At 43.1% G+C, this 17,268-nt stretch overlaps 1 protein-coding gene across 1 annotated transcript in view; it reads left to right on the top strand.

Annotated features, from left to right (window-relative positions):
• LOC310946791 (Na(+)/H(+) exchange regulatory cofactor NHE-RF3-like) overlaps window positions 1-17,268 on the top strand; it is a gene marked incomplete at its 3' end in the record, with an annotated part of 40,478 nt that overhangs the window by 14,042 nt on the left and 9,168 nt on the right. The window contains exons 3-6 of the mRNA XM_083913343.1: window positions 338-399; window positions 509-720; window positions 3,152-3,223; window positions 14,980-15,112. Of these exons, the coding sequence (XP_083769469.1) occupies window positions 338-399; window positions 509-720; window positions 3,152-3,223; window positions 14,980-15,112 (479 nt within the window). The remainder of the gene's footprint in view (window positions 1-337; window positions 400-508; window positions 721-3,151; window positions 3,224-14,979; window positions 15,113-17,268) is intronic.

Below are 17,268 nucleotides of genomic sequence, written 5' to 3'. Positions count from 1 at the left end.
TGAGAGTCGTCTACACAGGATACTCATGAATATTTTAAACTTGTGAATAATAATGAAGAACAAGAAACCAAGAAATATCTGAAAGACTGTTCAAGTATCTGGAAAATGATATAGTGAGATTAATGTAAATCACTGGGTTCCTGTTTGTTGTTTAAAATGATCAGCAGTGAGGATCCACCTATGAGAAGCAATCACAACTTCCATGGTCCATTATGAAGGTTTAAACAGACATTCTGTGTACAGTATAGTTTTGATATAAAACGGATGCTTTGTAAAGTTCCCCTACTGTGCTACACTGACATATTGACTGTCCATATTCAATTTTTCCTTCCATCAGGTTTACCTTCAATCCCAAGGAAGGGATTGATAATCCAGCCCTGGTCATCACTGATGATCCTGGTGAGGTTTGATACACATGCCCTTACAAAGACGACCTTTAAAACCTCCGCTCCTAAATCATTTCCCAGTGTACCCTAGTGTTGAGGATCTTTACTAATAATGTGTGCAGATCCTGATCAGAGTCCCGTGCCCAGACTGTGCCATTTGAAGCGTCTGGAGGGGCAGAGCTTTGGCTTCCACCTGCGGATGGAGCCCAGCAGCTGGGGCTTTGAGATCAGAGATGTTGAGCCGTGGAGTCCTGCAGAACACAGTGGCCTCAGAGATGGAGACCAAGTGCTGGAGGTCAATGAGGAATATATGGACAACATGGATTTCTATGGGGTTAGTGTTTGTAGTAAGGAACTTGAAAGAATCAGCTTACAGAGGATAATAATTCATGCAACTTTACTGTGGGCACACCTTTTCACAACAACAACCACTGCAATACTTCTTGTATTTTTTCTTCTATCCAGTAGTATAATAACAGTTACAGGGTGCCACCTACTGGCCTGGAACAGGATAAGTTTTCAGAATATGACATTTCCCTCTTTATTAAAAACGGTTATTTCTATACTAAAACAGAGTGGGGTAACACGGGTGGGGTTGTTTGTTTTGCAAAAATCCACAGAGCCTTTATCATCCTGTCCACTCAGCGCAGTTCACAGTTCATGCACACCCCACAGATCCCCCCCCCCCCCCCCCCCCCCTGTGCATGTTACAATATTACAGACACACGCCTCAAGCTAGACATACGCTAAGTGACGCTAGCAGTTGCTATCTATGTTTTAGTTAGCCAGCCTACCTCTATGTAGCGTGTAGTCCATGCTGTTTATTGATGAGAGATGAGACACGGGTGCGTTCACAGGAATCTGGTGCATGTGCACTGACGAGCACTCGATGGAAGGAAGCGGAGGAGCTCTGTGGTAGAGGGGGAGGGGTGGGAGAGTTGTAAACATTCAAAATTTGACTGAGTCAGCTCGATCTGCCAGAGTTGCAAATTTACAGCTTTACATCATGATGAGAAAAAACAAATAACGGTTGTGCTGTAGAAGGAGTGTTTTTCCAGTCTACTTACCAATTTGAATCAAACAAGCCATATCACTAGCCATAAAGTCGTCCTGTGACCGAACTAACACACAATGGCTGTCTGTAATCACAAGATTTTTTGATAGGAATATATTCCAGGATTCAATTTGTCTCCGTTGTCACAGATGGAGCGCCGTCCACGGGGGGAAACCACAAGTTGTTTTTTTTATCCCATCACTCCTTGCATTTCACTGCATTATTCACAAGTCAGTATTGTGCGCAAAACTGGAAAATTGAAAGAGACTATGGATACTGTGACAAGACTGGTAAACTTCGACTGGGAGAGCTCTAGTTTGTAACACCACCTTTTCATAGCCTTGCTGCAGGAAATGCTGCATGGGGATCTTTTGCTGCACGTGTGTCCTCTGCTGAGCAAAGGCCATCTGTTGAAGATGATGTGGGACCTAAATCATGAGCTTCTGTCATTTTTATCCAGCATTTTGTCGTGTGACCCTCAGCAAAGGGTATGTTTGACAAATACCACTGCCACTATTAATAATAGCAGCAACAATAGCACATAATAAACACATTTTAAACAAATTTGCTGACACTATGAAATAACCCTGATGTTTTGGTCCATGGCTTGGCATGCTTGACACAATTTGGCCCTTTTGGAATACTAAATACTTTTCCATTGACATTGACATATTAGTCTCCATTATAAACATAATCTCTAAGCCACTTCAAAACAACTATTTAGAAAGTTCCACTAGTTCCACTTAGTTCTTTTCTAAGGCAGTATAAATCTTGTCAACTAGTTGTAAAAGAGCCATATATGCAAAGTAATTTTTGCAGAATCCACTGGTGTTTAAGAATATTTAAGAATATGTTTTTAAATGTGTTTTTCCAACATTTTGGAAAAGCAAGGAAGAACTGAAATAAGATGTTAATTTGTAAAAGATTCACCTGATTTTAAAAAGTGGAATGGCTGCTAGTTTGAGATCAGAAGGAACAAAAAAGTGTTAATGGTTTTATTTTATTTTAATTGAGCCGTGAGCCGGAGCAGAATTTTTTTTACTATGGAAATTTCAAATTGATGGAAAAAAACATGTTTTATAATCATTTGGATTTTCTTTGGTATGAACAATATTCTAAGAAATAGAAACTCCCACATTCACACAGATGTGTTCACATCCAAAAAACTAGGAGGATATTTTATGGATGCTTTTTCTTTTGCAGTAGTTGATTTATAATTTTCCATGTAGCTTTGATATTACAGTACTTGAAGAATTCTCAAACTGATCAGTGAAAAACTTTCTTTTTGGCTGCTCTAACGAGATGATTATATATTTCTTTCTTTCTTTATACTTTCAAGATTCAAGGTTGTAGGACGTAGAATATATATTTTAAGCCAGCAGTAAACCAAGAATTATTGTTATCCCTATCAAATTTGTTTTGGACAAGTTACAGATGAAATACCTTTAGAGAATGCTAAATTAATTTTCATGAATACTTTGTAACCCATATTTGTACGTATCATTTTCAAAATATACCTTTTCCAGCATGTTTTTAAGTTTATGTTTGTTACTTGCATGGGATTTTCTATATGTTTCAGTAACATCTTTAGTTTTTGTCCTATTTCCATAGGAAATCATAGTAAAGTGGTCTGAAAGTGATTATAAATGAAACAGAGTTTATTCACTGAGTCATTTGTGTCTCTCTATGTCTCTCTGTAATCAAATGACAGGTGGTGAGGAAGATCCAGTCATGCGGCCTACACTTGTTTCTCCTGGTTTTGAGGAGAGAAGAGTATGCCCAGGTACTGAATGAGGATTAACATGACATTATAATCTTTCAATCACTGTGTTTCATACTGCAGGGGCGTTTTTTCATTGTACTACCACTGGTGGCTGCTGGAAAGAAACGGCAGGCTGACCATATCCAGTTCTCATAATACATCCACAGTATGTGCCAATGGAACACCAGGGACACATTATTTTCATATACCATATGGCAGTCTATCAGCAGGGACATAGCACTAAGAATTGACATTATACTATATTGACAGGATAACAAGAGTGGCACACCTTCACTTTTCATGGTTCATTTCATGCTACAAATATATTGTGATATAGTGGTTAGTTTGCTTGCTAACATAGAGTATATGTATAAATATAGAAAAGAAAAAATACCATAAGAATATGAAAAGGTACTATTAAAATTGTATAACAAATACTATGTTTATATTAAATATGTACAATCAGGGCAGGACAGGACAGAGGTAGATTAATGCACAGGCTGGCCTAGGCTACCTTACCTCCTATTACGGCCCTTAGAAACATTAAAAAAAAAAAAAAGTTGCTGATTGGTTAGATATGGGACACATTTACCCAATCAGCTGCCATCATGTGTTCGGGTTTATAAGGTCAGTTTGGTTGTCAAATGATACTGTACGTCACTAAATGTAACTAGATAGTATAGCAGCAAAATGTCAGAAAGGGAATGTGATACCAGAGCATTAAAAAGAAAAGCACAGCGAATGAAAGAACAGAGGAGCCAAGATCTACTAAAGGAATTCCTAAATATATATATTAGCAGGGTATGTACAAAAAAAATCACAGTATAGATAGATGTAGTCGAAGATGTGGGTAATGTAACGCATGCACTCACTTCCTCCCACTTGAGGCCATAGAGATGATGGGTGAGGGGTCCACCACCATCTCCACTGTCTTTACAGCATTTAGCTCTAGGTTGATTTGGCTGCACCAGGTCATCAGATGGTCAATTTCCCACCAGAGATGGGTCCAATGAGGGCGGTGTTGTCAGCAAAAACCAGGAGCTTGACAGACTGGTGACTGGAGGTGCAACTGTTTGTGTACAGGGAGAAGAGCAGAGGGAAAGTTTGCACCTTGAGGGGAACCGACTCTGATGGTCTGTGAGTCAGAGATGTGTTTCCCCAGCTTCACAAGTTGCTTCTTCTCAGACAGGAAGTCTAAAATCCACCTGCAGATGTGGTCAGGCACATACAACTGGGACAGTAGAGCTGAAGTTCACATCTTGGCGTAGGAGTCCAGCTTCCTGGAGGAAGAAATGGACAGCCACGTTTACTGTGTCATCCACAGACCTGTTGGCTCTGTAGGTGTACTGATGGGGGTCCAGGAGTGGGTCAGTGATGGATTTAAGGTGGGACAGGACAAGACGCTCAAAGGACTTCATAACTAGGTCCATAGTCATAGTGCTCAGTCCTGTGATCCTCCTGTGAAGTCCTGTGAATTGCAAGCTAGCGTAGAAAATCTCTATCTTGAGTGGATAATGTGAGCAAACTAATTCATCTAGACTCCTGAAGCTTGTAAATGACTGGTAGAAAAAGTTTTGATTAAGAGACCTCCAGCAGCTGAAAACTATGGACTGTATGTTCAATTAAATTGATTGCCAAGTTAAATACAAAACTACATGAGTGATGTGAGTTAATCTGTATGATGTTGTTTCTCTAAATCATTCTTCCAGGATTTGAATCATGCTTATGTATGGAAGTAATAAGTAGGCTATATTCATACATTGCAGAAGGCTTAAATGTATAGGGTAATAAAATTGCCCGAGTAGCTTATTTATTGATGACCAGACAGATGACCAGATAGACAACAACTGCAGCAAACAGTTATTGGACATCTGATGACATTATGATTACTTTCTTTGGTCAAAGTATGTTTCTACACTACTGTGTGACAGATGTGGATAGTTTTTTGGTTTGTTGATCTTCACAACTGTTGTGGAAATAGATTCTTCAATAAAGATCAACAAACAGGATCATCTTTTTCTCCGTGGTTTATTTTGCCAAAGCATTTTCTTCTGCAGACAAAAATACGTTCATCCCCACATCCTCACAAGTTAGAGTCTAGCAGGGAATGACGATTTGCCAAAACTCGCACAGTCTTTTAGGGAGAGGGACAGGACGCCAATAGCCTTGGTTGGGTGACGTCTTTAGACCAAACAAAAACATGCCTTAGACATTACAATTCTGAACATTCTGAATCTCTCTCATCACAAGGTCTCTAACACAGGGTACAGATGCACAAATGTGCCAATATATCATCATGAGTTAGTTATTTGCATTATCCATTAAGAATGTGAGACAGAGGAGACATTGAACTGCGTCTGACCTGACAAAACTATGATTATGAATTACAAATATCCAAAATTCCCACAACAGTCCCCCCTTTGAACATTTTATGTTCACTACAAAAGGAAATTTGTAATTTATCTATATTTCAATTTTTAGCAATTTTTTAAATAGCATGCATCAAAACTGGAGAAAAAGCTTTTTATTTTATAGATGAAAAAGGTAATTTGGTTAAAAACATTGATTGGAATAGTCACACAGGGTAATTATCATGTAATAAATGATTGAGGTGGAAAGGAACAAACGATGAATAGCATAATACGGATAAACCCCTTTCTTTTTTTCACTACCACAGGCCAGAAATTGACCTGATGGCTTGAAACATCCACCCTGAAGGGGAAAAATTATAAAATATGATTAAAAAGAAGGTGCGGATACAGCATACATGTATTTGGCCAAACTTCTAACCACAGGGCCCCCACTCACCGTCACCGCTCAGCAACTTTCTAATTTCTACAGCCCCCTTGACAAAGTCTGTTGTCACTCTTCACCGGGTTGAGACGAGGGATATCTAAACAATCCCCCCCCTTTGTAGCGGTCTGGTCAAGCTGTAGAGGGTAAAGGGGCTAAGGTCGGACAGGCAAGCAGGCAGACCTGAGTGAGACAGTTTGCACACAATTACATGTCATGGTTTGCACAAAAGGGTGAGAATTTTATTGTTGTCATCACGCATGTGGTTGTAGTGTAATCACACTCTCACATTCACATTCTGTGTTTAAATCAGTTCGACTCAATATCTGAATCCAAAAACGGTGGTACCCACAGATCTTCATCTGGGGTCATGTTGATTCATGGGTACTACCACGTGGCGGAGCTCACTAAAGAAAACACGAGAGCTCTGCAGCAAGGCAGCACGCAACGAATGACCAACAACATTACCACCACCACAATCAACACATGGAGTAGTAATCTGACAGCGGTGGATTTTCCATCCCCCCATCGTGAGCCAGGACCAAGGTCCCAGCCGTCATGAGCTTCTGAGTTTTGCTTTTCTCTCAACAGTTCATTCAAGTGGGCGACAACATGAGTCAAGTTGTCACCTAATGCAAGCACATGGGTGCAGCATTTTGTCCCGATAATGTGGCACACACCCCCTTGAGAGGCAAGGCTGTGGTTGTGTGTGAGGTTCAGTCTGTCCAGGTAAGGGCCCACGTTCTTGCACTCAGGGTTAGTGTAGGCAGCGTTCCATGCGCTGTTGCACGTGGCGCTCACTGTCTAGTTGCAAATGGACGTGCCCAGATTTTGGTCAAGTGATGTGACGGCACAAACCGTGTGTGGTTTGTCGTCATCACTGAATGATGCACCTGACTCAGTGTAGTTGTGACGTTTCTGAATCTGACTGTCGATCCCTCGTAGTTGACGGCACTGATGTTCAGAACCCCCAACCAGGGAGCGAGGCCGCAGGCAGTGCCATGCCCACACCGTGAGGATGTTGGGCTAAGACATAACAACTGCCATTCATCATCCGCCTGGCGGTTAGAGCCACAGCTCGTTACCAGGCATTCTGCTCCAGTCGGGTGACCGGGGCGATGTCCACGATGTGTAGTTCCTGTCCGTTCCGATCTGCAAGGCTGGAGTAGGACTCGTTCAGCGGCAGGAGTAGTAGGTGTTGAGCCGGCAACAGGTCCAGGTGGCGTCTCAACCCCTCCTGGAGTGGCTGGCCTTGGAAGATCGATGCCATCTGGTTCCCTCGGATCTGACTGTACAAGGGCGTCGTCTGATGGCTCCGTGACTCTTTTGCAGTGGCAGGTGTGGATTCTGTGACCCGCAGCACCTGGTAGGGCCCATTCCACCTTCTTGATCACCAAGATTTCCTTCTCAGATCTTGGACCACTACCCATTCACCTGGATCCAGCTATTCACCTGCTTGTGAATATCAGAGAGAACAGAGGTTAGATGTATACACTATTGCAGTATCTCATCTTCACAACACCCTGTCTCAGGGAATTGCCTTCTCTCAGACCCAATCCCAGTTCGCAAAGGCCGACCGAACAGGATTTCGAACGGGCTGAGATTATTTCTGGACCTGATTCTCCCCCTCATGTACATCAACACAAAGGGGAGGGCCTTTGTCCAGGGCAGTTTTGTTTACTTATAGGATTTAGCTAGTTGGTTCTTTAGGGTCCCATTTTCTAGCTGCAATGCCGCCTCAGGTCAAAACCGAGGTACTGACTGATGTTTTTAAGTGCGGCATTTAACAAAGGGGTCCCATTGTCGCTTGATATTTGTAAGGGGACTCCCCATCTGGGAAGTATCTGTGTTAGTAAGGCTTTTGCCACTGTTGACCTGTCGACCATGACGAAGAAAAATTCCTTTCCTTCACTTGGTGTTAGTTCTATGAAGTCCATTTGTAAGTGATCAAAAGGTCTCGCTGCTGGGGGATGGACGCTCTGTTTGAACCTAATGCCTCTGCCTGCATTGTTTGTTGCAGAGATCACAAATCATTTTGTATAGTGAGAAGCCCTTTTGCTAACCAATTTCTTTAAATATCACGTGTCATCCAATGTCTTTGGATATCACATGTCATCCCCCCTTTTGACGCGTGGTCTTGACCATGCGTCAATTTAGCGTAATGGTGAAACAAATAATCCGGCAAACAGGGCTTGTCATTAGGCCCATACCAAACGTTTTGTTTCATCACACTGCCAGCTTGCTTCCACGCCCATTTCTCTTTTGGTGTGGCTCTGTTCTGCAGCTCTTGTAAGTCTGCGTATGGTGTTACAGCGGGCTGGAAGTGATAGCAAGCTCTGTAATCAGCGGTTGTTTAGCTGCAACGTTGGTTGCAGCATCAGCACGGGCATTTCCTAGTGAGACATAGTCTGTTTTATGTGTATTTTCTTCTATTACATATGGCGATGTGATGTGGCAACAGCAAAGCATCAAGGAGGGAAGCGACCAAGTTGTGATGGGTGATGGGTTTGCCAGATGCAGTGAGAAAATCTCGATTAGCCCAAATTTGTTTAAACGAGTGGCAAACCCCCCATGCATATCTGCTATCTGTGAAAATAGTGACAGTCTTACCTCTAGCCAATTTGCATGCTTCAGTCATGGCCACAAGCTCAGCGGCTTTTGCTGAATAGTTCGCTGGGAGAAGTTCTGGCAAAAGTGTTTTGTGTATGGTGACTGCAAAACCTGATTGGTTAAGGCCTTTTCCTGGGTCCCTTGATGCTGAGCAGCCCACAAAAAGCTCCATGTCGCGGTTGGTGAGCGGTGTTTCGCGAAGATCAGGTCTGGGGGAACAGATTTCATTAATAATAGCCACACAGTCATAGGGCTCCTGTTTCTCAGAAGTAGGGAGCAACGTGGCAGTATTGAGTACAGTGCAGCTCCGTACAGTGATATTGGGCAGTTTGAGCAGAATGGTTTTGTATTTTAACCATCTTGCGGAGGACATATTTTTTGAGGTTTTTTCCTCTAACAAAATCATTAAGACTGCATGTGGGACTAACAAGGTTAGTGGAGAGTAACCGACAATGCCGCGAGAAGCTATGACTGCCTTCTCCGCAGCTGCCACAGCTCTAGGGCAGGCTGGGAGACCGGCTGCCATAGGGTCTAGTTTGGATGAGTATGCAACCGTTTTTTTTTTTTTTTTTTTTTTTTTTTTTTTTTGCCCCCGTAATCCTTCAGTAAGACCGAGGACATGTAGTGTCCCTTTTTATCAACGGTTTGTGTAAATTGGCGGTTGCAATCTGGGAGGCCCAGAGTGGGTAGTGTCTGTAGAGCTAGCTTTTGATCGTGGAATGTTTTTTCTGCATCGGGTGTCCAAAGGACTTTGTCCCGTGCTGCTAGACCCTGACCATGAGCAATGGCCGCCAAAGGTGCCTTGATGCTTGCATAGTCAGGGATCCACTGTCTACAGTATGATGTCATGCCAAGAAAACTCATAACCTGTTTCTTTGTGATTGGTTTTGGGATTTCTTGGATGCAGAGATGCACTTTTGGGAAAGTATTTTCCCCTCTTGCGATATAATGTGTGTAAGCAAGGCTAGCGTGTCCGCGACGCAAGCCTCCTGTGTAGGAGAGCAAATCATTAAATGATCCACATGTGCCAGCAAGGCGCTGTTTTGTGGCAGACTTAAGGACTATAAATTCTCACGCTGAGCAGCGTTGAGGATGGTTGGAGACTCCGACAGCCCCTGACACAGTCGAAAGCCACTCACTTTCAGGTGGAACTTGTGAAAAAATTGTATGAGGATTTGGTACTGTAGGGGCACGTGCATGGATTGCTGCATTTACCGCCTGCAAGTCCTGGACAAACCCTTCACTTGTCTGGCGTATGTGGATGCCTTTTTTTTTTCCCCCACCGTACATACTTATTTTTCGTAATGGATACTGTCGCTGGCGGGGCCTATAAGGATTTTTGGGTGATTACAGCAGGTTTTTTTTTTTTTTTTTTTTAATTTGTTTTAAGCAAATCTACATTGTGCCGGTGTTGTGCCCACACTTGCGGTGGCCCTCGTTTCAGTTCTGGTACGTCAGTGACATTATTAATCATTATCTTTCCGTGTGGTGCAGTGAAGTGTGATGTAGAGTATACCTCTGGGTTTTGAAGTTTAAATCTCGACCGTTCTCAAGAGCAGCAACTGCCTTTTGAATTGTTATTCGATGCACCTTTAAACCTTCATGATGCTCAGTTGCGGGGTCGGCCGTTTGATTCCATCCGGTCGCCTTGATGCATTTTGTCAACCAAGGTTCCAGATTGTGCGGCTCCTGTGTTTTGATCAGGGAAACATACGGGAACTGCGGCACTTGGAAGGAAACGTTAGGCAGGCGAACAGATATTGCACAGCGTGTGTTATCCCAATACAGGCATTGCAGTTCTAAACTGTCCCACAGAGTACTATGTTTAAACCATGTTTGTTCAAATAGAATATCTTTCCTTAAGCAGATGTGTGCAGCACAATGTGCTGCAGTGAGGCTCGAGTGGGGGAGGAGCCATAGTTAGTGGTAAGTAGCCGCATTATCAGGAGAAGTCAGAAAGGTTTTAGTGTATAGATAATTTTTAATTATGGTTAGGCCATTGAGCCTGACTTAATGTTTATGCCTAACACACACATAAGATCTCTAACACAACTCCTGCTCATTTTGGGTGTTGTTTTGAAATCGGTGTGTCGTATTACAGATCCTGTCGCTCCAGGATCTACTAGGGATGTGAGGGGTACGTCTGCAACAGTGAGTGTTAGTGTGGGTAGATTCTTATAGGCAGCAAAGTTTAGTGAAGCATACATTTCCTGCAAGTTTTGTGATGTGTGTGTGTTTTCTAAGCATTCAATAGCCTGAAGTACGGAATTTAAACTGTGTTGTGGAGAGAATGTGGATGTGTTGGTGTATTTACGTGTTCCGTTCGGATGGCCTGTGTCCGGTCCAGATGCGCCCCTCACTCTCCCCAGTCCTCCGGCCAGTCAATCGCCCCTGTGTCGGAATCCCTGGCGGTTGGTCTGCCATTGTTCACGCTCTGGGCAGTCGTTTCGCCAGTGTCCATGCTTTCCGCAGATGAAATAGCTTCTCGCCCCCTTGGCCCTCAGCCATGCCCTCTGCCTTTTTCACGACCTCTGTGATGATTGTCTCTTTGGAAATGCTGACAAAAAGTCAGGAGCTCTGCTGCATATTTCTGTCCTCCATCCTTGACCTTGGGGAACAGGGGAACAGGGGAACAGTTTTTTCATGTTCGTCACGCTGTTCAGGTTTTTGCTCCTGGTGTAGTGGGAGCTAGCTCGTGCACGTAGGTGGGGGGGTTGTGTAGATGATCGCGATCGCCGGGGGCCGAGTCCTCTGCCTCTTCCCCTGGATCTGCCTGTCGTGGCGGCCGGCTGGCCACCTTTCCCCCTCACCAGTGCAGCCAGGTCGTCGAGGGGGTAGAGTGGTTGGTGCGGTGTTGGTGCAGGCTTGGATCTGGGGCTGAGCCTGCTGAGCCTGCTGAGCCTGCTGCTGATTGGCTGGTTGGGGAGCCAGCCTGGTCAGAGGAGCCGAGTCGAGGTCGAGGGTCGCATCTAGTTTAAGACACAGAGAAGAAGGAGGGGGAGGAGAGGTTACCCTTTCCCTGCCTGTCTGCTGCCTTCTGTCTGAGGTTACTTTTCAGAATCCAATTGTCTGAGACTAAAATTGCCTGTATTGGGAAAACCGCACTCAATGGCTCAAAATTTGAATTGGTCAACGCAAGATTCACCGTAGTTTTGTTCATGTACTGGAGATTTGGGCTTAGGGCTACGCCTTCGAGGCGTTTGCTTTGAGTTGGCCCCATCTCACTTAGTTTAGGTCTGTGTAGAGTCGTGCTGACGTGTCAGTTATGTGCTTCATTGTTTCTCTGAGGATGCTATTTCTATGTTTCATACATTGTAAGTTTGGGCCTAGCTTACCTTGGTTATGCTAAGCTCGTCTTTAGTGATATTGAAATCAATTGAACCATCATCTCTTTAGCTTTAATGCTAGCTAGTTTAGCTTTAGCTATATTGGTAATGCTAACTTAATTTGGCAATACCCACAGTCTAATTTTGATATGCTATTTTTCTCAATGCTAATTAGCCTAGCATTAGCTATGCTAGTTATGCTAAACTAGTCTATGGTAATAGGTGCAATCAATCGTAAATGCTAACAACTTAGCTTAGCCTTTCTGGTAGCTATGCTACTAGGGCCTATAGCTAACTGCTAGTCCCTCTCAGCTGGTTCTGTCTGTTGCACCCCCCTCCTGTCTGGCGGTCTGCCAAACCACTCCTGGCAAAAGTGACGTGTACCAAGAATTCAAACTACACAACGTTTGATTCAAAATGGCGACCAGGTTTTAAAATGGCGGGCCTCCAAGCCACGCCCAATACCTAAATTTCAACTGCGCCCCAACTACAAAATGGCGATTGATAGCACAACCACACCTATTTCCGATTTTCTTCTGCGCCACTGTTCAAAAATGGCGATTGGCCTTTATAGCCACACCCAACTTTTGAATTTCAATTGTCAAAATGATACCGTCCGCAAAACTTCATTCGTTTGATTTACAGCATGTATATAAAAATTCTATTTTGCTTTTTTTCTAAATTTGGATCACAGCTGAGTCATATTAACCTTTTCTACTCGGAACCATGAAAGCCAGCTGCTCAACATGCTGATAGCAGTTTGCCAAGGCACATACATTATCTCAATTGGTCATCTGGTCAGTCAAAACATGTCTTAAATGAACGCACACACATACGCACACACACAGGCCTGCAACATTCATTCCAATGCAAACATCCTTGATAAAAGTGGGTCAGTCAGTGATTTACCCGTTTTTACCCGTTCAAAGATTTTCTAGAATCCAGTTTATGGATCTACATATATCTATGGGTTACAGATTTTTTACAGATCTATATATTTATTTATTTTCGACAGTAACGTTACCTTATTAATTGTTGCTTTACATATCGTACATGCAGTGGTTATATGAGTATACATATATATATATTCCTGTAGGAGTTTTCACAAGCGGAGTTTTCACCCTACTGACTGAATTACTTTATTTTGTTTCTAGTTATTTATTGACGTAAAAACAATCTCTCCCTATATTATCTTATGCTCCCTCTTTCCTCAGCGCGAAGGAAAGGGAGGATAGTACCGTTGATGTGACCTTGAGCTAAAACAAAGCCTTTACACACTCTCCTCTTTCCACAGCTTTCGAACATGAACGCACACACACAAAGATGGGGTAGAGAGGGAAAGAGAAAAAAGAGACGCACATGGGAACAATGCACATATAGACTTACAACAAACTATCTACCATACTGTCCGGAATCACCTCTTACTTTGCTCATGAGCTAACCGGAAACGTTGCTGTAATTCACCTCAAACAGACTCGAACTGTGAGACAACGTTTTCACAAACCAGTACTACTAATCAGACTCGAACTGAAAAGAGAGCAGCTGATCAGACTGCTGGCCGGCCCTCGCACAGACACTGTACGTCAAAAAACAGAAAGACTCGAACTTCCTGCAGAGGAGGGTCCCGCACCCTCGTCTTCTAGGGCCCTAGTGGACGTCTACACACAAACAAATGGACTCGAACCATTTGCGGAAGAGGGGCTGGTAACCCTCGTCCTCTGGACGTCAACAAACAAACAAATGGACTCGAACCATTTGCGGAAGAGGGACTCTCACCCTCGTCCTCCGGACGTCCTCTAGACGTCAACCACCAAACAAATGGACTCGAACCATTTGCGGAAGAGGGACGGCACACTCATCCTCCAGACGTCCTCTAGACGTCAACAAACAAACAAATAGACTTAAACCATTTGCAAAGAGGGAGTGGCACCCTCGTCCTCTAGACGTCAACAAAAAAAAGCAAATGGACTCGAACCATTTGCGGCTCAGGGACTCTTACCCTGTCCTAGACGTCACCAACAAAAATAAACTCACCGGAGATTATTGAAGAGATCCTCCACCGAGTTCAGTAGGCACCAGCAGTGAGAGGACACTCCTGCTGTTGGACGTTAGGCCCCCACTTCTCAGCTGAATTTGTGGCGAGGTTGAGGAAGGAGCTTCACTCCACTGTGCACAGGTTTCACCGTCAGTCCTGTCCAGCCTGTGCCTCTCACTCCGGGTGCCCACCCAGGGACGCCAAATTGTTGTGGAAATAGATTCTTCAATAAAGATCAACAAACAGGATCATCTTTTTCTCCGTGGTTTATTTTGCCAAAGCATTTTCTTCTGCAGACAAAAATACGTTCATCCCCACATCCTCACAAGTTAGAGTCTAGCAGGGAATGACGATTTGCCAAAACTCGCACAGTCTTTTAGGGAGAGGGACAGGACGCCAATAGCCTTGGTTGGGTGACGTCTTTAGACCAAACAAAAACATGCCTTAGACATTACAATTCTGAACATTCTGAATCTCTCTCATCACAAGGTCTCTAACACAGGGTACAGATGCACAAATGTGCCAATATATCATCATGAGTTAGTTATTTGCATTATCCATTAAGAATGTGAGACAGAGGAGACATTGAACTGCGTCTGACCTGACAAAACTATGATTATGAATTACAAATATCCAAAATTCCCACAACACAACCATATTGGAGGGTACCAGGATCTGAGAGGTAAATTATGCCCCCATCTATCTTGGACAGCCTCTGGTTCTCTACTTGTTATATTCTGCTGGTGTGGCCCTGGGTTGGAGGTTTAAAAAGCATGCTGCACAGCAACGGTCAACTTAATCCTCTTTCGGAGTATTTGAGACCGCGGTAAAGTGAGTTATAAGTTGGATATTAGACGGCTATTCACCCCAGTACCAGCATTGAAGTAAATCTGTGTCATCAGATTTTGAAATGATAAAGCAATTCAATTTCTAGAACTGAATATTTATGCATTGAAATTATGTATTTGAATCTGACACAGATTTACTTCCATACTTATGTCTCTCTTCTCCAGGCAGTGTCTGTTGGTGTGGACCTAAAGATGCTGGCCAAGGCCTCCAAAGGGGACCGCTGGTCGAGACCCAGACTGTGTCACATCAGCAGGCACCCGGAGCATGGCCTGGGGATGACCACAGTCTCATTGGAAGGTACCAACACACTGTTGTCATGTTTGACAGAGTGTTAACAAGTAATTTAGAGGACTGGAAAGTGAATCAACAATGACAACATCATATTATGTTTTCAATATAACGTCCCCACTTTGTATGTCACCGGGGAACATAGGACCGTTTTCTTAAAAAGGGGTCAGATGTTGCCCTCTTTTCAAAGAAAGGGTCCTATCCCCGGTCTGTTATTTTATTTATTTTTTTATCAGTGCCAAATTCCTCTGCAAATAGGCTTATGTAGACACTAACACAACCCCCTAACCCTGACCCTAACCGTAACCTCTAACCCTGGTGGATTCATCTCTTAAAAAACATGGAACCTACCGGTCTAAGAGCGTACTCACACTGTCCTTCCAGACCACGACCCGGACTTTAGGGTACTTGTCCCCCCTCCCTCTCCCCCCCGCGCCCCAGCCCCGTTTGTACTCACACTGCCAGGGCCGGCCAATGCTTCTTGCTGTCCATACGCCATCACGCCGTAACACGTCATACGCATTGATCGCGTGTGTGTGGCTTTGTTTACAAATCTTTCCACAGACCTCAGAGTTTTTGTGCGTCTTGTCGACTGTTTTTGAATATTTTCATCCGACCAAATCTGCAGTAAACACTCCACCTCCGCATCACACCAGCATGAACCTTTCACAGCCATTGTTGTTGTTGTTAAATGTCCGCGCATGGACATAACGCTACTGCCGTAGGGCTCGTGCTCGTGCTCGCACACGTGCGCACGCTCGTGCTCGTACATGTGCAAACGGCTCAGCTAAAGCCCACCTCTTTCAAACGGGCCGTGGACGGCCCGCTGGCCGCAGTTGTGCGCGGAGCGGGTGCACTCACACTGCTTAAAGGTGCTAGGCTTTAGCTGAAAAACCTGTTTTGGCCCCGGCCAGAAGGACAGTGTGAGTAGGCCCTTAAAGAAAAAATATTGAGATAAATCCATTTCACTTCCTTAACTTTTATTAACAGGGTACTTGTTAAAAGTACTCTCCTCCCTTCCTTCACAATCCTCTCTCCACAGTTTTAGGAGAGGCATTTTAACCCCTTTTCTCCGCTTCTTCCCCTCCACACAGCGCACTCCGACCTGATCTAATTTATTATATTTTATTGTGATGTTTATTATGGTGTGTTAATCATGAATTGTATATCTGTGTGTATATAGATTTTACCTATATTTTTAAACTTTGACAGGTTTTTATTCCATGCACAGAATGCATCATGTTTTATTGTCAGAGGATCCGGAGTGTTGCTTTTTAATTTATTTTATTTATTCGCCCAGTAATTTATTTCTACCTGCAGAGGGGGCCCTCATAAACAAACATAAACACTGGAATTTAACACCTTATCCAGACATCTGAGGGCCGTTCCTTTTTATCTCACAATCTCTTCTCTGTATATATTTTAAATTCTTAATCTTTTATTTCAACTTAGTATTTATCAATTTTATTTAATTTTTTATTTAAATTAAAAATTGTATTTATTGTATTTACTTTAGCTAATTTTTGAGAGATAATAGAAGGCCACCTCATGATGTCAAACATACAGAGGGAACAATTGTGCAGGAGGGACGTTACTTTAATAACTAGATTTTCTCCGACTGACTGTCCTGTCCTGAATCTCTTTTTAAATACAAATTTACATTTTAACTATTATTTTAACCTTTAACAACCGACCGTTTTAATGACCCAGAAAGTCCCCTTGTGCCCAAGCCCCCAGTGGTGTCCACCTTGGGCACCGCTTTTTCACGCTAAAACATAAAAAAAAAATGCATCAGTTGCATCACTTACCAGATTAACAGAATTTCAAGAGGCAACTGAACTAAAGTGACATTGTTATTATTATGCTGTTGTTGTCAGGGCATTGCTGCACTCATGGCCACATTAGCCACGTTTTTTCTAACCTCATCAACATAGAAGACTTATATGCTGCTTTATGCAAATGTATGTTTATTATTATTGTAACAAAACAATATCAAATACTGTCCAGAACATTCTCCAGAATTACCTCAGAGTTACTGCATGTTCCAAAAAATATGCTACAAAAGATCATATTGACCTGAATGTAACATTACATAGTAATACTACCACGATGTAGTGTCCAACTTAACACTTGTAAAGGTTAACTAAACATCCTGTTTTTAAACA

This window comes from Echiichthys vipera, assembly GCF_963691815.1.
Source record: "Echiichthys vipera genome assembly, chromosome: 5".
In the NCBI taxonomy this organism is placed as follows: domain Eukaryota; kingdom Metazoa; phylum Chordata; class Actinopteri; order Perciformes; family Trachinidae; genus Echiichthys; species Echiichthys vipera.
Note: the sequence above shows the minus strand (reverse complement) of the source record. Positions and strands in the feature narration are given on the sequence as shown.